Consider the following 25,821-nt stretch of genomic DNA (forward strand, 5'->3'; position numbering starts at 1 on the left):
TTGCTTGCTCGGAGAAAGTCAAATGAGGAAGTTCATTGTGAAAGTGGCCCATAAGGTTAATTGCCAGGAAGCCTGTCCGATCTTTTCCCGTACTCGATCCATGGGTTCGTGGAAATATCCGAGTTCTTCGGTTTCCATGACCTCCGCTGTGGATCATTCCCTCAGCATTTTGGTCATTGGAATTACTCTTGGCTTCTCCTATCTTTTGTAGATACATCCTTGTTCCGTGAGTGTTCCGGACTGAACATGTATTTCCCAATTAAAATCTGCAGTAGTCATATAATTCCACACGAAGTGGATGGCGCCATTGCCTTCTGCAGCAGAAGCTCAACCCACGCATTACGTACACGAGATAATAAAGTGAAAAAAAAAAGAGCAATTTAAAAAGGAAGAAAGAAGAGCTGCTCAAGAGCCTCATAGCATATCCTTGCTTCAGGAGACATCACTAGTAGCAAACGGAACGGCATTCCATCTCACCCGGCGTAAATGCCTCGCTGGGTCCTTGATGCCGTTCCGCGCATGCAGCCACCGGTAATTATCGAGGAGAATGATCGATCTTTCCGGGAGGTCAGCTGCGGTAAGGTGCAACGTGCATTGCGACAGCGCCTCCAGGTTCTGCAAGGCGTCCTTGAGCTCCTTTAGCGCCGCAGCCGCCCTGGCGCTCAAAGGCGCCACGATCTCGTCACGGTATCGCATTATCAGGGAGTGGCCTTGATCTTGCGTGTCGAGGGCGAATAGGCTACCCACAATATGACGTTGATCAGGATCCTTGATAAACTCGGGCGGGATGGTGATCTGGTATTCCGGTTCAAAGAGAGCTGCTTTGGCGGCCGGGGTGAGAAACTGGCTCAGTCGATCAATTTTCATGACGGAGAGGGTGCCCCCACCGTAGCGATCGGGATGGAGAACTTGAAGCGCAAAGAACCGCGGTGGGGCGTGCTCGTAGCTGCAGTCTGTGTGCCAGGGAAATTCCTGCATTGTTTCCGATCGAGCTTGGTGATTTGCTGTCTGAAATATGGTCTCGCTGGGGCGGACGTCCCAGAACCAGCCACGGGATGCGCTATGGGTGATGGGGAGGCCATGACCATGGCTTTTGGAGAGACTGATAATAAGGCTTTCCAAGTAGTGGCTGTTGTCATCAGGAAAGCTCAGGCTGATTTTGAGGATTCCGTCATGCTGGAGGTGGTTATGTATATCGCGAACATGGGGTGGGTGTTGAGAGTCACTGAGATTTCGTGCCACTAGATGAGGTACTGCGGGCACAGAGTCTGTAGCGAATTGGCGAGCTGGTCTTTGTATCCCCAGCAGAGATTGCACAGGGCTTGTGCTTATGTTGAGAAATCGAGCATATCTGCTCGTTGATCGAGCGGTGCAGAAATGACGTCCTAGATGTTGCATGAGGGGCGACTGGATTTTTCGGAGGACTGCGATGAACAACACCGTAATCTGGCCTGGGAGAGGAGAGCCTCATAATCTAGCCGGCCGTCTTTGCGCGAGGAATGCCACCGGATCCCCAAGGAAGGACGCAGGGTAGAATGGGGAGAGTGATGTCGCCTGGACACAGGACATGTATGTCACCGTGTAGGTCTCACAGCTGAGAAATTAGACTAAATTACGTAAATCGAGCTAAGAGAATGGATACGCGATTTCACTGTGTACATGAATGCTTTGATACAAGAGTTGCTTTATTGAAGACTAGCTGAAGTACTCGTTGGAAGCTCCACTGCCCAGTCATACAGCTGTGCCGCCTCGCCCTCGAGGTCACCATACGATAGCCTCATCCAGCATGGTACATGGTGCTAGCCCAAACGATTAAAAGTCTATGTTTAAGTGGAATCCCCACATGCAGATGACGAGAAAGCCGAAAGTTCTGTGTAATGTGAGTTGTGATTGAAACGGGTCAAAGCGCACGAAAGCTTCCAGTACGCACCGTGAGTTGTCTATGATTCCTATCAACTGGAACAGTACGCCTCGACTAGACGCTCTTATAGATCGTGGGTTGCGATAGTCAATTCATACGGTGCACGTAGACCTCGAGTTATATTGTAGGACCTTGTAGGCATGGGTCGATATTTTCCGCTTCCCCACCAGTCAGGCAATTATTAGATCCAGAAACCAGCAAGTATATCTCTCAGCTCTGCGAGTACTCATCCAAGACTGAGCAAATCCACGCGCCTCCATGACTAACAGCACAGATTCTGTCCGGACTACTTCGCCATGTTCCTAGCCCTAGCAGCTGGCCATTGGTTGCGTGATAGGTTCCAATAAGTGGATAATAACCTCTGTCACCAGATGACTTGAGGATGACTTCATACAGACGTGGCCAGATGCGACGCTGCACGACATACATGGTGTTTCCCGAAACAAAGTGAGGCTTGCGGAGACACTCAAGAGTCGATAGCCACTCGTCGGGTCTGACTTCATCTCCAAATATAATCCCCGCTCCCTTGCCTCCGCGAATCGGCTTGAGCAAGTATTCCTTTCTTAGCTCCGGGGAAGTAGCCGAAGCCTGAATCAGTTCATTCAATTCTGGGGTTCCAGGGATAATAGAATCTGCGATGCCTGCATCAAGGGCTTCTCCCTGAACCGCGGTTAGTACCTGCCGTGCTACCAGGGTCGGGATCTCCTGCTTGATAATACCAAGCATTCGTTTATCGTGAACAAGAAAAATAGTACGCATGTCGTTAAAGCAGCGTAAGCTAACTTGACGCAGTATCTCAGGTGAGAGCCCGAATAATTCGTGCTGATGAAGTTCTAGGCCAACCTGGTGTACCTCTTCCACAACCTCACCGTCACTGGTGAGAAGGAGAGAATCATTAACAAGCAAAGCATCACCTTGGTCTTTCACCAAACAACACAGCTTAACCCCATTTGTACTTTGGGGATCTGGAATTAACCTAAGATCTGCAGGCGCGATCAGCCGTGGCCTGATTCCAATGTGACGGTACACGAAGTCGATAAACATGTGGATATCAATTCCCGGCTCTTCGCCCTTGAGCAGGTGCAATGGACGGCTTGGATTGAAAAGGCTGAGCAAGCCGTTCAGGATCTATTGTATATATAGTCAAGGGTTAGTCAAATGAATGTCGCAATACCATGGCAGTGCGTGATATAGAAAAGTTCTACCTTTGAAGAATCGGTAGCATGGATGAGACCATTTCTTCCTGCACCGAGATCGCTCAGGCCTTCTTGTCCGTATGCTTGGTGCATAATACTGTTGAAACAAAAACGTGCATTAATTTCTGAGAGACTGTAGGTTTCCGTTGAATGTCCGTCGCTGTAGTTCCCGACCAGAAAGTCCGGTCTCCAAGAGCCCAACCGAGCCTCGTAAGGAACCCCGTTGTGTGAATGTTGGTTCTCCAGCCACTATAATCGAAAGTTAGATCGGACAAATAGGGCAACCCCCCAACCTGGTAACGCAATGAAGTTAACCAACGTACCCGCAGTAGGTCTTCTTCATTTTTAGTCACAGGCCGCGGGAAGGATGACCTCAAATGCTTGAATACGGTATTGCACGTAGTTTGATAGATAAATATATTTTTCTGCTAGCTTGATGATATCTATAATTTTCCGTGGAATGGTTAGGGCTAACGGGTTCTCAAAAGGTTGAGTTTCTGCACCACTGTACTCAGTGTCCTGTGTTCTTTATTGCACGTTTTCCAGTTAGCTGCAGGGCCAAAGCGAATAGCGCCGTTGCTCTCATGGTCCAGCTCGCCCAAAACTATATCGTAATCAAGCTATTTCGAGGAGATATAAATTGCGCTTTGCGATCGTGGCTTTGTCGTTGTGATAACCCTACTCGACTTTGGCGGTCTCCTAGTGTCTGAATGTGTTTTAATGGCCCTGTGGCCCCTATGTTGGATTGGCAGAGCATCCTCAGTCTCCTGAGGTTGGTACGTGATTCCTGAGGTTGAAACTGCATTGTACGAGGAATAAGGCATATGAAGAGTCTAGAAATATACTCTGGGGGAAGTAGATCACAGGTCCCAATGAGAGGCTGTCATTGCAAGTAACGAGAGCCATCGCCACTTATATCATTTTGCTACTAGGTGCCTTAATGAGCATGAGAGATGTCAAGGCTTATCTACTATGGTTCGAGGGCGTGGGGAAAAGGCTGCCTCAGACACTAGCCAAAGTGTTTGGACCACGTTCAGCTAAATAGCTGCCTTTTAGATAGGGCTTAGTGTGACGGCGATAAGCTAAGTAGTTGCGGTTCAGGGCATTCTGGATTGTACATTCAGAATAATGCGACATTTTGGCCTAGTTGGGAGCCTGTTTACCTGGATGCACTTCCTCGTACTTAGCAATCAACAATATGCTAGATCAACGAGCGATCAGTGCCTTGCATAATACTGGTAGTTCCTATAAAGACTTCGCATGCGCGAAGGGAAAAGGGGCGGTAAAGTGGAAATGCACCTAGATGAAGTGAATGCAGAGAAAAGTCCACATCAAACCTAGTACTAGATGTAGCTCGTCATAAAGCGTACGGAGAACAGAGCTGGCTGGAAGCTCATCTTGTTCCAGTTGCCGATTACCAAAGTTAACGACAATTATTGAATAGGCTCCAAGTGTAGTTGTTCTGAGATCGAAATGAGAACAGATATCTTGAGTAGCACTGAATATGCACTAGTGGTTTGGCCTCATGTGAACAGATCGTTTGATGGCCCCTCGTTATGATATGCAGGGCTTTATAGTAAAGGCAATGTGTCTTGATCGACACAGGGCTACGGGTTTTTGTCTACTATACCATCCTGCCCTCTTCGCTCGGCAATAAACACATAACTATAATCGGAACCATGTCACCATCTAAACTCCCATGTACTGGATACTTGAGACTATTTCTAGCTCGGCCAGAATCGCACCCACATCGCCTATAAAAAACACTCAATGAAACCAGATTCTATTTCCACAAGGATTTTCAGTAGAGATATTCCAATCTAAAAAGAAACAAAAGCTGGAAACCCCAAACTCACAATCGACACACAGAGTAGAGCGAAACGAATGAATAGAACATACCCTTCTCCGCAGGCAGCCTTCCTATCGTAACCAGAGCCCGGTTACTTGTATAATAACCACCAAGCAAGCCCTATTCTGCAAGGTTCACAATATCATACAGGCCACGCGGTATTGTACTACAGCAGTTCTGGCTCTGTAATAGGGCCACAATAGAAACCAATCGGTCGAGGCCCAACCCGAAGATTTTTGACACATAGTTTGGGAGACAGTTGAAATTTCACAGTGGTTAACAGACGCTTTTGATTCCCATAGATCGCGGTAAATACAAATTCGATCAGACCGGGGACAGTCAATTGTGAAGGAGAAGTCCTTCCGTTTGAGACACCTTTTCTGGAATTTCATCCAAAGCAGACGACACATCTACGTCTTAGGTTGAACTCGCCACCTTACCCTGATATACTAGAACTCATTTGACACATACCACCACCTGGGTGTAGGATGCTGGAGTTTGGGCCAGTCCAGTTGGTGTTCTTGTACAACCCAACATTGTCACAACCCAACGTACGTACCCCTTAAACCCTCATGAACCACCAGGCACTGAAGGCCCCAACCACTGTAAAGGCGACTGCCCAACGCGCCAGCCCTCTCTTGATGTGATACTCAGCCACGCGATCGATCGCCTTGGAATCATTAATACGAGGAAAAGGGAGATCCTTGGGGATCTCCTTCCCCAGGGCCTCGCACAAGGGGCCCCAGCCATCTTTCACATTGAAGAAGACCAGCCGATCTGCGGGAACGACCTCTTTCAACCACTCCAGATGGCGCTCGTAGATATAGGCGTTATCCCTTGAGCCGTCATAGATCTTATCCCACTGTGCCTGTAGCAGGGAGATATAGGTCACGAAATGTCGCATCCCTGATAGATTGACGTTAGCTTTTCTTTCTTTCTTGTCTTGTAGCAGTGGCCGACTGGCCTCAGAGAATGTTGGTATATTACGTTACCTGGTAGTGGCAGCAGCACCGCGCCTAGAAACCACAGTTTAGCCAGCGAGCTGATCTGCTGCATGCTCTTGACCCAAGCCTCCGGGTCACGGACGGTGACGATGACCTTGCTGTCGGGGTAGAGGGCGAGAAGTTCGGGCACGAATTGCGAGGCGGGTGCGTCGGTGATGGCTGCGTAACCGGTGGTCCGTCGCTGGAGGAGGGAGAGAGTGGTCGCACGGTCGCCAGCAAACCAGCTCCGGAGGATTTGAATCCAGGATTTGATCTCCAGGGGCGGGCCCATGGTGTTTTGCGTGCCGCCGTGATAGATGGGTCCGTCAAGAAGGATCTCCAGAGCCGCACTGAACGAGGCGGTCCCCGTCCGTGAGAGTCCTGCGCCAATCACTTGGAGTTGTGTGTCCGGTTGGGGGACGGATGCTTGCTGGCCCATTGTTGTAGACTTGGAGTTAGGGTCAGAAAGAGGAGTTGGATGCGATGAACTATCCCTAGGGTATTGTTGAATGACTGTAGGAGGAACAAGAGAACAAAACGATGAATGGGCTCACCCTTGAATTAAATATTGGCCTACAAGCGATCAAAAGGGTACCCAGAAACCAATTAAATATTAAGTACGGGTGATACTACTAGTGGTGATGTAGCGCTGACATGGGGCCATTGGACGCGTTTTATGAAGCAGGGATGCATTTGTATGTAAGACACCAGTAACAATGGTAATATATCAACCGTCCAACTAGCATACTCGAGCCAGTTGGTCCAGGGCAAGGTAGCGGGAAAGGTTACAGTCGCTAAGCTATTCGCTAAGCCATACATAGATGCCAGGGTGGAGACCTCTGTAGTCCCCTGTAAATTGGGCAGCACGGCGGTCCCAGTATCAACATATGGAGTGTAATCTCCTCCTCCGTGGGCATCAAACGGGGCTGTATGATCCTGGGGCCCTAGCGGTGATATTGTGGAGCCGCCAACGCCGCCACACAGTAAATCAAGGAGAGTAAGCGCGAGCTGTAACTGATCTTCTCATTGCAATGACCTTGGGTAACTTCCCACTCCTTTCTCGTTCCTGCAGGTTCAGAGTTGCGAGCTCAGTGGCCGCGTCAACCTTCTGTCCAAGTTCCAAGCTCCACGGAAACGAGTCAAGGTGCTTCAATTCAAGGAGCGCATAGCAAGTGACCTCCGCCGAATCTCACAGTAGCCTTTGCCCACATCCTGTGTCTTAAGCAACTGGACCAATATCTCCGACAAAACACCCAGAATGCCCTGGCTGGCCATAAGATCAAGGCGGGTCTCGCTCAAGGAATCTTGATCGCACCGGTTTAGGACCAGAACCAAGGCTTCTGTGAGCGCCATTATTGAATATTGGGGTCGCTGATTCTGAGGGGAAATTGTGGCAAGGCGCGATCAGGATCGGAATCAATCTGGCCAACTTGCCCACTTGTCATTCAATCGCAGATGGTGTTGCAGCTGGCACAAATACCGAAGCACCTTCATAATCTGCGACAGGTGGCGAGTCACATCACTGGGCATTAGTAATAATGACAACGATATCTTCATCGCCAACGGCATGCCTCCGGTGTGGAGTTGCTCTCCGAGTCTCCAGAGGTAATCCGCGCAGCATGGTCTGTTGCGGTGGCCAATGTAAACATTCTGCTCTTGTGCATTATCTGTCTCGGGTCCTACCGCGCTGGGGATGAAGTGGTAGAATCTGAGAAAGATCTCCAAGCAACGAGAGACAGAGAAGAATGGCCTTGTGAGAGAGGGCCGAAGTCAAGGTACTGCTGGTTTACATAGTATATTCAGGACCCCCGTTTTCAGGCAAAACATCGATAATCCCCTTCATGTAGATGTTTTACATGTATAAGGTATACTAGTTACATACGAAAAATACCAACCGGGGTATAGGATCTGACAGTACAGAACACCAGGCAAGACATCACAAGCTTCGCTCCTACCGCCGATCATAATGTAAATCTCTCTTATTGAGTACTAGTCTTCCCTACAAGCTTTACATTTATGTACTGCGCGTAATTTAGCAAATGTCTCTCTTTACACCTACCTCAGACCCTAATTTACAGTATCAGGTCTCCAAAGTACATTTCCAAGACCTCGACCAAAGGAAATGGAGCTTTATCCAGCCCATGCGCTCGACAACTCGAGTCCTACCATCCGTGCCCTGCTCATGGTTTAATATGATGCAATCCCGAGACTTTTCGTATAGAACTATAAATTATCTAACTCCTGGAGGTGAACGGTGTACCATCTAATGGGTGGGTCTATGTCGGATTTCTCATTCGGGCCGCGCGTATAGGTTGTACAAGTATATTGGTCACATACCAGGCAGCCATAGTGTACGCTGGTGGCACAATCCTCATCAGCACGGGCTATTATTACCGCGACGTGTTACTAGTGCTGAGAGGCTGCATGAGGCTAACTCTCGTATCTCTTTGTTCTGCCTTATCTTTCCTCATTTACGAAGGTGTGCTAAAGTAGAAGGCTTGAAGGACTATACTCCTCGCCCGCCGTTCTTCTCAGACTATATCTTTCCGATCTACAGTTTAGATTCTAGCTACCAGAGTGCAGAGCTTTCCGGATAGGTATTTCATCCAACTGGCCCTTGGTAGACATGAGATTGCTCTAGAACGGCCCCCACGGTCTAAAAATAGGCTAGGGCATACTAAGTTACTAACAACGGCTGTGCCGGATAGCGCCAGCAATGTGATTGGTGTGCGCATAAGAGTACCAATGAGATAGGTAGTCTTGTATACTAGCCCTAAGCTTCACGAGGACAACAGGTTCTTGCCATCAGGCAGCGATATAGAGATGGAATAGCTTTTAAAGCCATGATCTCTGTGTTGAGACCTCTCATCATCACTCTGGTCCCTCTTGAGTATTCCTCAACATCATCACAGCCACCATGACACAATGCAAAGGTACAATACTCCATACTTCGGATTGGAGCCAGCAACGAAATCGCTGACGACCCAATAGCCCTAACGACGCCGGATACAATGTGGAACTTCTGTCCATCAATCGGCGCTGCGTACCTATTCACTGTACTCTTTGCCGTGACGACTCTCGCCCATATCGCACAGGCGATCCTGCATCGCAAATTCTATTGCTGGGTAATTGCCATGTCCGGGACGATTCAAACAGTGACCTACATCTTCCGTGTGCTCAGCATCCTCAACCCAGCCAGCTACGAAGACTACGCGGCATGGTTTGTACTCATCCTCATCGCCCCGCTCTGGACCAACGCCTTTGTCTACATGGCCATGGGACGGATGGTGTGGAACTTCACCGACGACGCGCGGGTGATGCGCATGCGGCCATGGCATTTTGGGTTGTTCTTCGTGACTCTTGACATCATGCATGGTTTTCCCTCTCTCCTCGACTCTTGCTTGACATCCAGACTAATAATGAACATAGTGCATTTATCATACAAGTCTACGGGGCAGCACAAGCAGCCGGAAACAACGTGTCATACAGCACGGAGATGACCGGTCTGCATATCTATATGGCGGGCGTGGGCGTACAACAGCTTTTCATCCTGGTGTTCGTAGTCTGCGCTATCGGCCTGCATGGCAAGATTCTACGACAACAGCCACTGGACACGAAAAAGGCCCTGCAGTTACTCTATGTTCTTTACGCGTGTCTTGCCTTCATCACTGTAAGCACTTACCTCCCATACAAGAAAGCGGAACTAAGAAGAAAAGATGCGTATTATCTTTCGTTTATGTGAATACGCGCAGGGCCTCGACAGCACAATCCCCTCCCATGAGGCTTACCAATACTGCCTCGACTCGCTGCCCATGCTGCTGGCGCTTGTGCTACTCAATGTCATACACCCGGGCCGTCTCATGCCAGGGAGGAACAGCGATATCCCGAGTCGTAAAGAGCGCAAGAAAATGGGGGTGTGTACAAAGCCGAGGATGACAGGAAATGATACGGTATGTCTGGCAGACTGTTGAAAGTAATGATAATTGAGGTATTCAATAATGCTGCTGCTGTGAGCATCTCATTCACTCTAAATGTTCAGGTTCAGGATCGGTCGAGTCGCTTCATTGCTGAGGCCACTGTGGTTGATCAAGAACGATGATGAAATGGAAGACAAGCGACCTGAGACCAAGAATGCAGATGCTCAATGCTCCTGGCACAAAGTAAAGAAAGTAGTTTGAGAAGCCTAATAGTCTAAGCGGCAAAGTGGTATACCGAATAATCCCGAAATTTGTGGTATTATATTATAGCTATTAAGGATCATTTATTAAGTATATTTATTATCGGATTTCTCGCTTGAGTCGCGGTTATGGCTTGAGCATATATTGGTCACAGACCAGGCAGCTCTGGTCAGCATGGCTAGTGTTCTGCAAAGTTGCCTGCCAATTCCCATATAAATCCTCCCTCATTTTCCCTATCACCGGCGAGTTAGTTCTTTGGAACGCGTCGCCAGACAACCGCATGCTCCCCATCGTGACTAATCAGCGAGCTTTTTTCCCATGAGAAATTCCCCCACTCTGGCAGCAACACCCACCAAATATACCAGTAAATACCACCGAGGCAGAACACTAATGTTCCAGTGAGCGGCGTAAGCCAAACTGGTAGGCCGGTACGGCCGTTCACTGGGGCCACAAAGGGTGACACAATAAGGAATATCTGTGATGCTAAAAAGAGGCAAGCCACGCTGGTCCAGACTTTGAAGGCATGAGGGGGGTATGTCACACGTTTCCTGATAATGAATAGGCCACACACGACGAAGAACTGAATCAGTGCAACGGCCCACTGTCCTACGTCGAGTAGGAAATTATAGGCCTCTCCTGCAGTGTAAAGCGAGTTAACTCGGGCGTTGCCCATCCACCAGGGCCGAGACTTACCAAAAGGAACAGCGATGATCATAACACATGAGGAGAAAAAGACCAATGCAAATGCCCCAGCGGGTGACCCCGAGCTGGATCTGCTGGAGAAAAATCGAGAAAATGGCAATAAGCCCTCCTGTGAGAAACTGCGAATGACTCGGGACATTGAAAAAGACGCGGTCATGATATTTCCTAGTGATGATAAAGCAGCAAGAATGGCTGTGAAGCGTTGCATATGCTGACCGAAGACCTTCCCAATGAACAATGCAACCACCGTGATACCGGTCTCACTCAGCTCCATGGGTGTTGCCGCAACGAAGAAAACCGCGTTCACCAGGACATACAGAATCCCTACAGAGCCGACTCCCAGGACGCCTGCTGCCTTGAGTGTTCGTCGAGGGTCTTTCACCTCATCCAGGACATACATTGCGTTGGACCAACCTTGAAAGGTGGCCAGGACTTTAAATAGGGCGACTGTGTAGTCCGAGACGTCGGTCGATGACCCGGCAAACGGGCGTTCATAACTGACGCCAGGGTGAGCTACATTTGGTGACCCGAAAATGACGAGCCCAAGACCAGCTACAACTAGCAAAGCCAGGACAAGCAATTTAAGTGAACCAAGAATATTCTATAGCCTGGTGTAAGCAATTTTCACAGTGGAGAGTATCGAATGATGCGGACGGTTCCTTACCATAAGTTTCACATTCCAGGTTTTCGCACAGATATGCATCGCTGCGACACTTGCCATGAGAGTGATTGCCATACAGCGTTTAACCCAGTCATTAGCTGTTACTTGGGTAGCTAAGAGTAAGTTCTCTGCAATGGCAATAGTTCCAATGCCTGTGTTGCATTAGAACATTGATGACAACAGGGATGGGGAGGAGATGCTGTACATACCGACGAAGCCAAGAAAGATAACATGCGTCGCGAATATCACGGTCGCAAATAAGTGCGGACGTGGATAGGCAGCTTCGAGGTAGTTCTTCTCCCCGCCATTATGTGGTAGCAGACTTCCTAGCTCAAGGTATATAAAGAAGCCACAAAACGACAGAAAATAACCAGCAACCCAGACGACCAGGGATGCACCGGCGCTTCCGGTGCTATGTGCAATAGCAGATGGTACAGAGAAAATTGCCGTACCAATCATCCGGTTGGTTCTGTATATTCTTCAGTGAGATGAACAGTTCAAAGCCAGGGGTTGCATTGCTGAGTAGGATGCACGATTGCTTACTGACATCAGGAATGTTGTAGAGAGAAGACCGAGGCGGCGATAAGGCTGCACCTGGCCAGGAGGAGCAACAGTCTCATTCTCGGGCTGAAGGATTAGAGGGGCAGCCTCCGTAGAAGTTTCGTCATCCGGAGCACTCTCGACATTCTGGTCCGGATGCATATCTTACGCGAAAGCTCGTTGGGGGCTTCTTGCGCGAGTGATATATCAAACTCTCCAACAGACCACCTCGCGTGAATCAAGCGCGATAACTGAATCACGTGTCGACAGGTGACATGTTCTATATCAACCGTGACTCTCCACCGTAAACAGCACTTTGAAATTTAATATTATATATTTTACTTTTTCACTATGCACTTCTTAAATCAATGATATACAATATATATAAAGCAATTTAGCATATAATGTATTCAATATTGCTCCTTTTCCAGCCGGATGGAACAGAACTGCGGCCCTAGGATCTGAATTATGTCTGAACGCACGTTATCTTCCATGCGGGACCCCGGAGCCTCATATTTGAATATTCCGTACATAATATCCATATGAATATCTAAATAGAATTGTGGATAATATTGCTTATTTAAGCAGGCAGAATCAGCTGACTAGCACCAGGTGAAGACAGTGACCCGCTTGACAGAGCGTTAGCAGCCAAGGTAAATACTGCTGACCTTTATAAAACGAATGGACGTGATTGCTAACTATCTAAGTCTTTGTATAACTGATATAACAACACTCAATATGTTCTTCGAGTCAGAGTACAACCTATAATGTTTCAAAGCAAATCAAGGAGCAGTAGGTGACGGGAGTGAGCGTATCATGCCATTGCACCTGGTCAAGGGCTACCTCCCCAATTTGGCAATAGGAGCATGAGGCCTCCATATTCCTAGTTGACACTAGCAGTCCATTTGGAAACAGTGAAAGTTGTTGGGCCACCAGTAAACGGCTCGGTTCCAAATTGCACATCTGTAGATGTGCCCTTGTTAGTGACTCGGCTTACACACGCGTCTTGGGGTTGTGGTTCTTACTGATCAAATACTGGGAAGAAGCAGGGAAATTTTGCTTAGATGTCAGATAGTCGAAAAATGCCTTGACGTCTCCGCTGAAGGAGTTGATCGGGGTTGCCGAGACGAAGCTGTACGTCTTTTGCTCGGCGCCTGCCTGGGTGGTGGTGCCGTACCACAGTTCCCAAGTATGTCCTGCAACCGTGGTGGTATCGATCTTTGCGCCGATGGGCTGGATAGAGCCGTAGCGTGCGAGCCTTGAATGTGGGAACCCCCGGCTGCGTCAGCCTATTGTACTTTTCTTACTGCACAGGCAAGGTAGAATGAATCGCTCGGGGGTGATCGGTGGATACTTACCAAATCATCAGTTCATAATCACCGCTATATGTGACGTGGTTCTTGTCCGCGGCGGTAAACAAGTCGTAGGCCACATCGGCGTTGACATTGGTGTTATCCTGTTTCCATTCCACGTCGGTGCGGATACTGCTGACATCGCTCACAAGTTTCTTCTCGAAGGAGACCCCAGAGTTGGAGTAGCTTTTCACGCTGTTTTCACCACCGCTCCAGGTCCATGTAGTATGCCACGCGGCGCCCGAGCTGGAGATGCTGTCAACATAGACGCACTGAGAGCCAGTTCCCGAGTCCTTTCCCCAGAGATTGGTGTTCACTGTGTATGGAGGGCTCGAGACAGAGTCGTATTGAGCACATAGCTCCTTTTGACTGAATGCTGTGGCCACGAGGGTGGCAAGTACCAAGGAGAGCTGCATGGTGAAAGTATAAGCGGTAGAGCAATTTGTCGTAACTATCAATGTTGCAAGATTGATCGATAATACAGGACGAAAGCAGCAGGCAACGTTGTTTAAATGGCACGGAGTTTGCAGCCTGCTGATACCACCAACGTCTTACACCCCAGAGGTCTCATACACAGGAGAAATCCACCGGGAATTGGTCTTATGATCCACAAGCTTCCCGTGTCTGCCGAAACATCATTCCCGCGATTGAACATCGTCGAGACCAGTGATACTTCTCAGGATCTGCAGCCTACGCACTATTCGGACACGGTCTACAGGTCCGATATACCGGCTAATATGACTACTCCTTGACTATAATCTGGCACATATCTCGTCATATTCCTAGCCGTTTGTTTGCCGGGTCTGTCTACCCACATCGGCAAGCAGGCAGATTTATTTTTGCTCGGGCTTCGGCTTCGTTTTCGGATATAGTTCCTCCAGCTTGTGATCTCACACTTGTGTCCGAATTCCTCTACACTTTCCCGTCCATGGGGGTGTCTTCTCCTAGTCCGTCCCGGCATGACACTATGCAATATACGTCTTCAGGGGACTGACGGTTGCGGCTCTATAATTGACAATGCAGCCAATTGGGGAGCTGTTTCTTGTATCTATAGGCTGTCAGTAAACTCTCATGTGGCTACGTTATATTCCAAGTCAAATCATGGTACTCATACCCGGCCACAAGGCTTGAATAGTCAGGGACATTCGGGCTGGTTCCACAAAATCTTAGCTTGATCCGTAGAACTTGACACGCTCCTTGCTAAGGCGGGCAGGCCCCACACGGCGTAGGCAGATCTCCATCAGACTAAACTCAATGGCGACCATTCCGTACCATAGACAGTTAGTGTTGGTGCGTTTCAGGCAGAGATCAGAGCTCGTGTTCGGCGATGCACTTGATGCTCCCATAGCAGATGGATGCCAACCTATCTTACTGGAATTGTACATCAAGACGTTAAATCAGCCGGCAGCCCATGTAATCGGAAGATCCCGGCTAAATCCCATCATAGCCTGTGACGGAAATAGTTGCAGTGTATAAGAACTAGTGCAAGGGAAATAGCCTAATTCAGGGTCCTTTGCTGAAACTTGGCTTCCCCGAAGTAGACCCACCAGGAACGATGATTGTAAACCACGAGATGCCGTCATGGTACGAGCCGATGCCGACTCCTTGCTGGTATCCTCTGGCCCAATCGTCAAATAGTATGACCGGTTGAGCTTCCGTGTCTTGACGATCTCTTTCTTGCAGTGGTGGTGCCATTCTGCGACAGCCCCATGCAGTCTCTATGCCTATAGAGGGCTTGACACAGGACCTGGAGAGTATATGACATTAGTTAGGGGACATACCGGTAGATTTCATCACTTAGATTTAATGGTAACGTTCTTCTCTTTCTTTCTTTTTCTCTTCTTCTCTTTTTCTCTTACGGTTCTAAGCATGTGTTTTTTTTTTGGATTTGATCTGATGATGGGAAAGCTATGATAAAAATGGCGCTGAGAGGTGTATAGTACAAACAAAGACAGCTTTCATGAAATACCCTAGCAAAGCTTTGCACACTCAGACTTCCGCATTCTTCCTACGAGAAGAATGTGAAAAGAGCCTGAAGAGGAAGGGCGGCAGTCCGTCCTCGAGGTGACTCCCTGATTCCAGACTGCTGCTTACTTACCAAGAAGGAAGCCGACGTGGGGACGAGGTGGGGATGAGAGCCCCGAGCTATATTAGCGCATTGGAGAACTTGTCAAAAAGTCCTGTATGTCCGTAGTTCCACCTCCGGTCATTCCGAAAATGATGGCTATCGTCACTCTGCAGATAGGCCTCCATAAGCCAATTAGCTACTCACTCGGTTGCAAGTAAACCAGGAGGATTTGATATACGGAGAAACTACTTTCAAGACCTTGGGGCAAATTTAACTTCCAAAGAACGTTTATCCCAAAAGCCCGTAGTCGACTTGAGAGGCGTGTATCATGGTCTTATTCTTGACGGCCATAATTCTCATTCAATGCCTCGATATAGCCAGCTCTGTTATATGAATAGTAGAGTGTAGCGATTGACATAATGTACCTCATTCTTCGCTGTCCTGCCAACCATTCAACGCGGCCTGCCGAGAACAAGAATCTCCCATGAACCATTCGTGGGAAATGAAATTCAAGTTCGGTGTCAGTGGAAGCCGGAAGAGATTAAATCATCTCAAACCCGATTCCGAAGCCCGCCCGGTTACCTCTAGGTGGAGCAAGTACCAGAGATCATATGCTTTTTATTAAGCCGAGTGATCCCTCATCATCACCGCAGCGGGAAGATGGGTGCCAGATTTTCAACCCAAACCTGACACGTAGACCACTGCAGTAAGTACTTATAAACATATTATAGGCCTTGTGCCTGTATCGATATCTAATACCAGTCTCGATTGTACCTTCAAATCAATAGCATATCAAGAGCGTAGAGTGACGCAACTAATACTAGCCAAGATATCGATGTTTGACAATCGGCTATGTTCTATATGATACAAAGATGGCCAGCTCGCTTTTCTAGAATTGGTTAGAGATAGACACGCAGGACGAATCGCCTAACATATCCAGCAAAATACACGCAAACTCAAAATTGTACCATCCTTGACCCCATAGAGGGGACACAACGTACGCTATGTCCAAGTAGGATATGGGGAAAGGGGCCCCGGGGCAATGACAATCCCCCACATCCCCACGTCCCATACCTCTTTCTTATACTGATGCAGTTCTCCTCTTCTTGCGACAGCCTTTTTGTACATACCTGTCCTCAACATATAATCCCTTGGTCTAGTGCTCTATTTGCGGAACAAGTCATTAACTCTCACATTTTCCGTCCCAACCACAACTCAAAAATGGTCACCATCTTACCCGCCCCATACGGGCTGTCGCTCAAGGATGCCTCCCTCCTTCTCACCCACGAATACCTTCCCCTGGAGGCCGGAGTGGCCCATACAGCCGACGGAATGATCCACATTGCCGCCTCGACGTACATGAAGGGCTGCACCGGCGCGATGCTCGACTGGTGGTTCGGGTGGGTGCACACGACACAGCAATACCAGCTCTGGCACCCACGCGATCATGTCTTTTCCGACTGGGAAGGTCCGCGGGGCAACGGCAGCGAGTACATTGGCGGGCACCACCTGGTCGAGGAGTACATTGGGGGGGAGCTGGCCAGCTTGAAGATCTCCTTCCGCGACCCGGAGGTCTACTTCGGCCCCGGGTGGCAGGCGGCGTTCAACGCCGCCGGCTATGCCACCGCGGTGTGCGCCCGCGTAGGGCAGTGGAATCGCACCTCCGGACAGGTCGTTTATGTAGGGCATCTAATTCATCTGGTCAAGGAGGAGCCGGATGGAGTGCGCATGCGCTCGCGCTTCTGGCTTGGCGACGTGGAAGAAGGCGTCGCCGAGGGCGCCGCCGACGGTGCCGCCGTGTCGGGCGGGTTTGCACTGGGCTTACTGAGGCATGCTACCGAGGAGATGGCAATCTTAGCAACTATCCTGCCGGACATGTATACTAAATATGCTTCTACTTGAAAAGTCTAAACCGGATACCTTAATATAGTTGTCCCTTTCTGGGAGCTCACATTGGCCCTCCTTTGTTTCGATATCATTTTCTTCCTTTGGGGGACTGGAGGCAGAATCCCACCAACCGTTCGTGATGAAAAACTCACCAGGACTGGGTCCTTCAGACTGAGAGTTTGCGTTGGGAAAAACTTATAGTCAGATTGATCAGGTAGACCCAGAACTTCCTGCACTACTTGACCATAGCCACGGTCATTTTCTGTGGACGAATAGTCAGCGGGACATTGAGAATCAAGGCGAGTAGTAGCCGTAGAGGACTGGCTTCTCATGTAGTCCATATATTTATCGAGAGGGGCTCAGCTTAAGACAATAAGAAAGATTTTGGTTATCAGTGGCTCGCAATTACTGGTTTGCAATCGTGATTTCACAATTGTTTGGAATGGGCCCACAGATCCATTCTGGCTATTCTTCCCCAGATTGCTTGACGACTACTAGTCAAAGACTTGCCCAGAGCCAGGGCGTTCGATACCGTGGGTTTCTATTCTGCTCTAGCCAGCCCGAGACCCAGTATCCACCAGTCAATGAAAACGAATGGCGGGGCGATCGAATGGGACTGCAGTTTGCGCGTCCCCCCCCCCCGGTTCATAATGCAAGGTGGGGATTCTGGGGAAGATATCGGTATTCGCGACTTCCCCACCCCGAAATGATTTGCACTAAGTTGATTACCTTTCCTCCCCACCTTCTCCCACCTTGTTTTGTTCCTATCAAATCTTGCGCATTTGGAGGTCACTGCCGTGATATGAAATGAAGGTAGGTCGCCGAACTCAAACCTATCGGAGAAGCTTTGCATACTACGTAGAAACCCTTCGAAAAGAAGTCTAACGAGCCAGATACCCTGACTGTATGCTGGCCGCCGCGCCTGTTCATTTGGAGCCTGAGAGCTTGTAGCCGCGGCGTCCACTGAGGATACCAGTACAGGGGTGGGAGCCGAAGACGAGGTACAGAGAGTGGGGATACAGGAACTGTAATCACATATTGGCTACGGTAAGAGTAGACTGTGCAAATGCCTGGACTGGGGTGGGGTTGTGGGTAGTAGTGTGGGACATACTGCTGGAGACAGCCACACACACACACACACACACACACACACGCCCAGATGGAAGACAGTGATAGCGGCTAATTTCTGCTTACGCGGCATCATATCTAGCCACGGATCGCTAGGTGATCTACCACCCTACGCAACCCCTATTCTCCGGACAATTACTGGAGACTCCATGGTTGCTTGAAAGGTTGGCCTTGTACTATTCAATGTGTCGCCTTAGCGCCCTCTACGAAAGGTCAGGGGCGTGTCTGCTAAAGCCCATTGGCTGGAAAGAGATTATCCCTAGTTGGTGTTCTATAGAAGGTGTTATATTCCGAGATATGGGCACTCGCGAATCGGAGATGAAGGCCGGACACACCTTAGTAGTTAGGAGTAGCATCATTATGATATGGCGTCCCAACGTTATGTGGAAGGGATGTTCACGGTCCAGACCAACTGCCAATCATAATGAATAAATGCGTAGTTGGCATATCATGACACATTCATCGATCATCATTGCATAGCATACGACTCGTTTCCGATTGTATCAGGAGGCCGAGCCAGAGATATTGAGTAAGAAAGGGCCAGAGCCGAGCCTTCTCGCAGGAATTTTCCAAAAGAAGAGAGCAGCTGAAAGGGCCGAGGATTGAAAGTGCGTGGGACACCATCTGATGCCTTTGTGGGCGGCTTGCCGAGATATAGTCCAGGGGAGCAACGAAGCTTAATCAAATGGGTCTTATGTGCAATGTTTTCATGTGAACAAACTACAGGAAACATGTCAGTCCAGACATCCGCGTTTATAAAAGGTGGAAAGGTGCAGATATGCAGCTAATGCCGATTTATTACAAACAGCTCGGCCAGTCTTGAACAGTCCAGGAATCTCATCAACACTTCCATTATCATCTTGAATCAACAGAATTATCAATAGTCACAATGGCTCATCGAATGAGTAAAGGCGATGCGTCGCGCATCCAGGCCACACAGGTACGTGCATCCGCACGGGGTGGTTTAGAAAATATCTCACAGATCAGGCGCGCGGGGGAAAGGATATGTCGTCCGAGGGGTTTGCCGCGAGGGCCCAAGCTGCGGGAGATCGCAATGCGAATGTCGCAGGCCAGGCACAGTCTAAGCCATCGAGCGAGGGTTACACACAGCCTTCGCAGTATGGTGCATCTAAGTCCTCGCAGGATAAAAGATGAGCTGCCATGTATGGACGTGACGGCGGAACCTTTCTTGTCTGGCTTTCTTTTGTTGGCAATCGGAGAATTCGTTTGGTTTGGGTATTCAGACGTCGCATGAAGGCGTGATGATCTGTTATTGGCTCTGAATAACTTATTGTATTCCTGGGACTTATGTGAAGACGAAATTGTAGGTTTTGCATACAATATCAACGTGACTGGTTCTCTTTGTTTTTCGTCACGTTCGGGGACAGCCTTCGAATCTCTGCTGGCAAATCTTGTAATCGAGATTTACGCATTTCATGATTGTTCGAAAGTTGAGTAAGGTGCTCGACTTTTCATCCTGTTGAGCTCTCCCACAATTCGGCCTACAGAGTTAGTTTGAAAGCATCCATCCCACGGGGCTCACTGACCTGCAATTGCCCAACGCTTGGTAGCGCGTTCTAAAGACCCTATGACCTGTTCTAGAACGTCCGTATCACGTTTATATTGAACATTAAGGGCTATTGCCACTGCACCCGCTTTCGCGAGCAACAGCACGGCTGCCAAAGGCATCCTTTCGACATTGAGGATGTCGTCCATGCAAACAATGTCACGCGTAAAATTAAGAGCCGTTTCCATAGCAGCGATCGATGACTGGGAGAACATTGGAGGGATATTCTCATGGCGGACGGATGTAGACGCGGTTTCGTGTAGTTCAAGCAGAGCCCTGTAGCATTCAGTAAATAGTCATCAATATCTAGTAAGAAACGCACAGCAAAAGAATAACAATAGCTCTGTAACGAGGTTCCCAGTCGGTCCCTGAAAAGCTCAGGGTGTCCTGTAATGTCCTCTGGACCGCTGTATCAAGCTGCGAGACATCTTCGCTTAACGATCTCCCAGTCCTGTAGGGCCAATCTCGTGTCAGGGTCACGACTCTGTCTAAAAGAGCGATAGCCTGAATTTGCTGTGCAAAACATCCGAGTATCTCAGTTTTTGTAACGGAAAGTCTAGGAACACTTGATAGCCAGCTCGCAGTATCTGTATGGTCGCCCCACATATCATCGTCGATAGGGAGTGCATCACCAGCACGGGCGGACTGGGTGAGCGGTATGCGGCCTGCCGTCTTGTCTGAGTAATACACAAGCCGATCAAGTAGATAGGTCGCCCACCACACACGCTTGCTCTCTTCCCCGTGCCCTGTATTGGTATCCGGCAATTTATTCAGGCCAATAGCATAGCCTAAGCTAGCGCAAGTCGCAAGCGTTAAGTACGCGTTGGCAAGATGGCCACTACCCTGTTCGTATACCGCCAACAGCAGGCCCGACTGCAAGATGCAAAGTGAGTCGCGACGAGACGTTTGGATAAGCGAGAATATAAATCTACAAATTTCATATACGTCTTGCACTACTGTATAATCAAGCATGAAAGCAGTAATCGGCGGGTTGGAAAGCAAGATGTTCAGCAAAAGAGATGCCAGTTCGGCAGACGGACTCTGGCGTAGCGATGAAACCCGTTGTGTCAAAGATCTGGGATGAATAATAGGTAACCACGGATGGATACACGCGACATGGCACCTCACAACGTCCTCCAGTTCACACCGGAACCTATCAAGGATGTGGAACAGATGCGAGGTGCAATACCTATCAATGGCGTGTGGATCGGTCCCAGGCAGATGAGACCAGCAAAGTGGTTCCAAAGACAGTCGACTTGATTCTCCACCGTCAAGCCTAGGCCGACTCCGGTCATGTCCTAGATGCATTCCACCATCACGGTAGCTATACTGGCATAGAATGTTGTTTCTTGGTTTGCATCAGTGTCACTCTCTGCTGGCATGCGGGTGGAACAGTACTTAGCACAGCGCCCACACGCTGGAGTCAACCTGTCGCATTTGCGCTTTTGGGAGGCACATGAAATACAGGCATTCGAAGCCAGGCTCGCCGTCTGCATCCCCAGAGAATAACTATTGATCGTAACGTACTGAAGAGCCTAAGAGTCAACGATGCAGGCCCAGCCCAAACCCAATCACTGAGGTCAGGGAGCTTGACCGCCTGGCAGAATTAACATTCTGGCGCTAGTCCGCTAGCGTCGGAGTAGCGCCTTGGCGTTTCTGTCCCGATCGGGAAATCGAAGAAATAATTGAACTAGAGCATTGTAGCAATCCACACTGCCCAGACAATTTGTCGGCATTTACACGAAACCTGCCCGAGAATGATCTGTTGCTTCATAGTACTGATTCACAGCGACTTCTCTAGTGAGGGCAGTCTCGGAACTCTAAAGCGCGACCGCCGTCCTTGGCGAAGATATATAAACACCCACGGTGGACAGATACAACAGGGAAACGTGCTTTCTATTCCCACCCCTTAGGTCCACTCTCTTGCCTACTGATATGAGTTCACCAACCATTCTTCGCGCTCCATCACTCTTCCTGTCCCACGGGACTGGTCCCTTCCCTCTCCTAGACCCGGAACAAGAGTCCTATCGACAACTCGTTCGAAAACATGCGAGCAAGCTCGACGGCGTCAAAGGCATCCTGCTTTTTTCCGCTCACTGGGAAGCAGAGGAGCCTCAAATCACCGCCTCTGACAATCCCGGGATCTACTACGACTACGAGGATATGCGTGACATGCTCCCGCCGGCTGCATTTGAGTTCCAATATGCGGCATCTGGCAACGCAAAGTTGGCCGCCGAGGTTGCGAACCGTCTCCGGGATTACGGGTTCAACCCTATCCTGAATTACCAACGCGGGTTTGATCATTCTGTTTACGTGCCGATGACTTTGCTACGGCCCCAGGGTGACATTCCCATCGTCCAGATGTCGATCCTCAAAGGGCAAGATGAGGAAGAGTCGACTCAGAAGAACATCAAGCTGGGACAGGCGGTCGAATGCTTCCGGGATGCCGGATATGCCGTGATCGGGAGCGGAGGGTCCTATCATGATTTCCGTGCAATAGCTAACGCATTTTTCTCCAATGCGCCCATTCCCGCAGGGCCTGAGAAATTCGAGGACTTCTTGCTCTCGGCAGCAACTATCACCGATCCAGTGCAGAGAGAGAGGGCACTGCTTGGATGGAGGAAGCACGCTTCCAGTGCCATTGCTCATCCAGTAGGCGAGGCAGAGCATTTGATGCCGTTCATGGTTGTAGCTGGAAGTGGTGGGAACACAGCAGGAGCTCGATTCGACATGTTTGTATATCGAGGTGCGCCGATGAGCTTCTACAGCTGGTGAACAATGCTACAGGTTGTGCTCTAGGTCTTGGGCTGTGAGCTGAGTCCGTTGGCCTAGAACAAGAGATCTTCAGAGTAAGGAATGTGACTAAAGTGCTATGAGTGCGAGACCAATCATGGGGTGTCGCACACTTTAATCTATGAGAGCGACAGACAAGTTGGATAATTGTACAAGCATTGTCATGCTACGCACTTGTGATCGATATGTGGTGGTATTCTCAAGGATTTACTTAGATAGACTGTGCTTTACGGACTAGCCTATTTATTTTTTTCCGGTCTCCCCTAGCCCTTTATCAGTTAAGATGATTTCATTATGAATTGAATGTAATCCCGAAGAACTGCCAGTCTCGCTAGTCAACAAGGTAGACGGCTCGAAACTGAGCAAAACGCCCAGCGCAAGCTGAATTCAGTACTGTCTGCAACGACTCAGCGTGGTGATAAAAGGATCTGGTCAGTATATAGCAGGCCAGCATTATTGTGTGGCTTAGACGTTACGACTTGCCCCACAGTGACATGTAGCATATGATTGCACCTCTACTTTCGCCCCCAAGTTCTGATGATGCTACCACGCTCCTTCCAACAAATACGAAGCTTTCTCATAAATCTGCCTGTGACGCGAGGATCTCTATCAAAAGCTTGTTCACACTCAGCCGCTGTGTCACTTTAGCCATGAAGCCAACTATTGTGCTTGTGCCCGGTGCCTGGCTTGTTCCCGAGTTCTACAGACCCTTCTTGGAAGCGGTTCAGACAGCGGGGTTCCCAACACGTATAGCCGAGCTGCCATCTCTGAATCCAATTGATCCGACCGCGGCGGATTGTGCGACGGACGCCGCGAGCATCCGGCGTCTCCTGTGCACTGTTGTCGAAGAGAGGGTCGCGATGTGGTGCTAGTGATGCATTCCTACGCAAGTATGCCGGGAGGTGCCGCTGCCACAGGGCTCTCAAAGTCCGAAAGAGCCAAACAGGGGAATAGAGGAGGGGTGTTGGGGTTGGTGTGTATGGGTGCATTTTTGGTTCCCGAAGGCGTCAGCTGTGCTGACACGCAAGGTGGGAATCTACCATCGTGGATTCTATTGGATCAGGTTTGTTCGCAGTTCGACAATAGTGATTACAAGGCAGCTAATCTGAGCGATGTAGCCTTCTGTTGGCCTCAATGTACCTGATCAGCCAGAGGAGACCTTCGCTGCAGATGTCAGTGAGCAGCAGGCGCTAGCGATAGGCAGTGTGATCAAGCCGCATGCCAGCCTCGCCTTTTTCTCAGCCCAGCCCTCCCCTGCCTGGGTGGACCCCGCATTTACCGGGAGGCTGGCATATGTTGTGACCACCGACGATTTGGCAGTTCCCAAGGTCGCCCAGTACGGCATGATATGGGGCACAGGTCAGCAATGGCATGTGCGGGAAATCGAGAGCAGCCATTGCGCGCCGTTCATCACCAAAGTGGCGGAAAGTGTGGAGATCTTGCAGGACTTTATTTGTACATTTGAGACCCTTTGAGCTAGGGCACCCAGCCTCCGACATAACCTGTCAATGCGAATATGTAATCTATGCTACGTCAATGTCGCATTGCATACAACCGGAACATAGAGTCCCTGTCTTGGTTTATTTACATGTTTATGGCACTGTGTAATCCAATTAGGAGCTAATACCGAGTTCCTTAGCTCTATACTATACTCTTAGTACCAGATTCCAGCTGCAGTGTGATAACTGGAGCTTGGACCAGCGCAGTTGAGTACCTAGATCTGCTGCTCTCTATTTGCCCGTCAAGTATGGCCGGGCTGAAAGACAATGTGATCGTCGCTTGCTTTGAAACATCTACAAGACATCATCAAGACATTACCAATTGCAATGGCGAACAGGTCCATCTAGAACAATAAATGTGTGACACCATGGCAGGTTACGCCGGCGACAATCCAGGGCTCACTAACAGAACGGGTATCCCGGCGCACGAAGCAAGACAAAAAAAAGACACTAAGCATGAAAGGCAGCAGTGCGGGATTTATAACATGAACGAAACTAATAACAAAAGCGTTCGTCGGTTAGGGGATAAGGAAGAGGAGTGTAGCGCAACCATGAGATATAAATACTGCCCTTCTCCCTACTGAGGATGTTGTTGATCAAATACCAGAACCCTCAACTCTTACCGTCTTCTATATCTGCTAAACATAATTCAAGATGCATTTCTTCATCCATATCCATATCATGGCGTTTCTGCTCTCCCTTGCGCAGCTGGCTTCTGGCCAAAGTACTGATGGCTGCGAAGTCCCTCCCGCTATTATCACCAACTTTACCTGGCACAATAGCACTCACAATTGCGGGTGTGATGATGGTGGTTGCCTTCCAACGGGTGTTCATGGCGGTCCCGGCTGTGGCCCACCAGATATGGTGGAAGCAACATTCTCTCAGCAATCTCCAACATACAATGACACGTTGACCTGCGGCGCATCCGACCCTGGTAGTGTTCCTGCTCGACCGATTCCCGGTGGGCCCTTCAACTGCCGATCACTTGGACGACGCTTTTTCTTAGCAGTGGATGGCACTGAAGGCAGACTGACTTATGTGGAGCCTAATTTTATTTGGTAAGTCAGGGCAGAAAGCACGCTGTGTTCACCTTATACTGTACCGTTGCTACATCCTTACCACAATAGCTAACAGTCTATATATCATCAGCCCGAAAGGCAGGATACAGGTTACTTACGTTGGATCATTCGAGATGGACTGCGTATACGATAAGTTTCGGAACTCGACTTGTGTGCAGAGTGAACCTACGTTTCAACTTCAACCGGACGAAGTCGTGGGTATCCAGTGAGCGTCGTACACCTTTACGAGGTAATGAGCACCTTCCTTGAATTTCATACTATTGTACATAGATTATACGCCTACTACTGTGATTATGAGCGGGGAGGGGATTAAAAATGGATTAATCGCAGATAAAACCTACCTACGATACTTAGCCTTCCCAACTCCGTAAGTGAAGACAAAGTCCACATACACAGCTTCAGTAGTAGACTCTTTGAT

The 25,821-nt window shown here is 49.2% G+C and overlaps 10 protein-coding genes across 10 annotated transcripts; 5 read left to right on the forward strand and 5 right to left on the reverse strand.

The window, feature by feature from the left end:
• Positions 1-432: 432 nt before the first annotated feature.
• ABOM_005642 (uncharacterized protein) lies at positions 433-1,398 on the reverse strand (the record flags this gene model as incomplete). The annotated part of the gene is made up of 1 exon (XM_022532771.1): positions 433-1,398. One exon carries the CDS (start codon positions 1,396-1,398, stop codon positions 433-435), a length of 966 nt encoding a protein of 321 aa, XP_022389797.1.
• A 733-nt stretch (positions 1,399-2,131) lies between these two features.
• ABOM_005643 (uncharacterized protein) lies at positions 2,132-3,460 on the reverse strand (the record flags this gene model as incomplete). The annotated part of the gene is made up of 3 exons (XM_022532772.1): positions 2,132-3,049; positions 3,127-3,366; positions 3,437-3,460. The coding sequence occupies 3 exons, from the start codon at positions 3,458-3,460 to the stop codon at positions 2,132-2,134; spliced, it is 1,182 nt and encodes a 393-aa protein (XP_022389798.1).
• A 2,068-nt stretch (positions 3,461-5,528) lies between these two features.
• ABOM_005644 (sulfotransferase family protein) lies at positions 5,529-6,613 on the reverse strand (the record flags this gene model as incomplete). Its single annotated transcript, XM_022532773.1, has 3 exons — positions 5,529-5,872; positions 5,959-6,462; positions 6,604-6,613. 3 exons carry the CDS (start codon positions 6,611-6,613, stop codon positions 5,529-5,531), a joined length of 858 nt encoding a protein of 285 aa, XP_022389814.1.
• Positions 6,614-8,866: 2,253 nt separating this feature from the next.
• On the forward strand, positions 8,867-10,048 carry ABOM_005645 (uncharacterized protein; the record flags this gene model as incomplete). The annotated part of the gene is made up of 5 exons (XM_022532774.1): positions 8,867-8,882; positions 8,941-9,324; positions 9,396-9,619; positions 9,702-9,899; positions 9,989-10,048. 5 exons carry the CDS (start codon positions 8,867-8,869, stop codon positions 10,046-10,048), a joined length of 882 nt encoding a protein of 293 aa, XP_022389815.1.
• A 326-nt stretch (positions 10,049-10,374) lies between these two features.
• Positions 10,375-12,192, reverse strand: ABOM_005646 (APC family permease; the record flags this gene model as incomplete). The annotated part of the gene is made up of 5 exons (XM_022532775.1): positions 10,375-10,763; positions 10,821-11,430; positions 11,494-11,642; positions 11,700-11,959; positions 12,038-12,192. The coding sequence occupies 5 exons, from the start codon at positions 12,190-12,192 to the stop codon at positions 10,375-10,377; spliced, it is 1,563 nt and encodes a 520-aa protein (XP_022389800.1).
• Positions 12,193-12,913: 721 nt separating this feature from the next.
• ABOM_005647 (glycoside hydrolase family 12 protein) lies at positions 12,914-13,953 on the reverse strand (the record flags this gene model as incomplete). Its single annotated transcript, XM_022532776.1, has 4 exons — positions 12,914-12,993; positions 13,056-13,288; positions 13,389-13,833; positions 13,938-13,953. 4 exons carry the CDS (start codon positions 13,951-13,953, stop codon positions 12,914-12,916), a joined length of 774 nt encoding a protein of 257 aa, XP_022389801.1.
• A 2,718-nt stretch (positions 13,954-16,671) lies between these two features.
• On the forward strand, positions 16,672-17,352 carry ABOM_005648 (uncharacterized protein; the record flags this gene model as incomplete). Its single annotated transcript, XM_022532777.1, has 1 exon — positions 16,672-17,352. One exon carries the CDS (start codon positions 16,672-16,674, stop codon positions 17,350-17,352), a length of 681 nt encoding a protein of 226 aa, XP_022389802.1.
• A 4,615-nt stretch (positions 17,353-21,967) lies between these two features.
• ABOM_005649 (DODA-type extradiol aromatic ring-opening family dioxygenase) lies at positions 21,968-22,807 on the forward strand (the record flags this gene model as incomplete). Its single annotated transcript, XM_022532778.1, has 1 exon — positions 21,968-22,807. The coding sequence occupies one exon, from the start codon at positions 21,968-21,970 to the stop codon at positions 22,805-22,807; it is 840 nt and encodes a 279-aa protein (XP_022389803.1).
• Positions 22,808-23,717: 910 nt separating this feature from the next.
• On the forward strand, positions 23,718-24,300 carry ABOM_005650 (uncharacterized protein; the record flags this gene model as incomplete). Its single annotated transcript, XM_022532779.1, has 2 exons — positions 23,718-23,888; positions 23,944-24,300. The coding sequence occupies 2 exons, from the start codon at positions 23,718-23,720 to the stop codon at positions 24,298-24,300; spliced, it is 528 nt and encodes a 175-aa protein (XP_022389753.1).
• A 678-nt stretch (positions 24,301-24,978) lies between these two features.
• On the forward strand, positions 24,979-25,612 carry ABOM_005651 (uncharacterized protein; the record flags this gene model as incomplete). Its single annotated transcript, XM_022532780.1, has 2 exons — positions 24,979-25,382; positions 25,474-25,612. 2 exons carry the CDS (start codon positions 24,979-24,981, stop codon positions 25,610-25,612), a joined length of 543 nt encoding a protein of 180 aa, XP_022389752.1.
• Positions 25,613-25,821: the final 209 nt, after the last annotated feature.

This window comes from Aspergillus bombycis (genome assembly GCF_001792695.1).
Source record: "Aspergillus bombycis strain NRRL26010 chromosome Unknown contig00035, whole genome shotgun sequence".
NCBI classification, from domain to species: Eukaryota; Fungi; Ascomycota; class Eurotiomycetes; order Eurotiales; family Aspergillaceae; genus Aspergillus; species Aspergillus bombycis.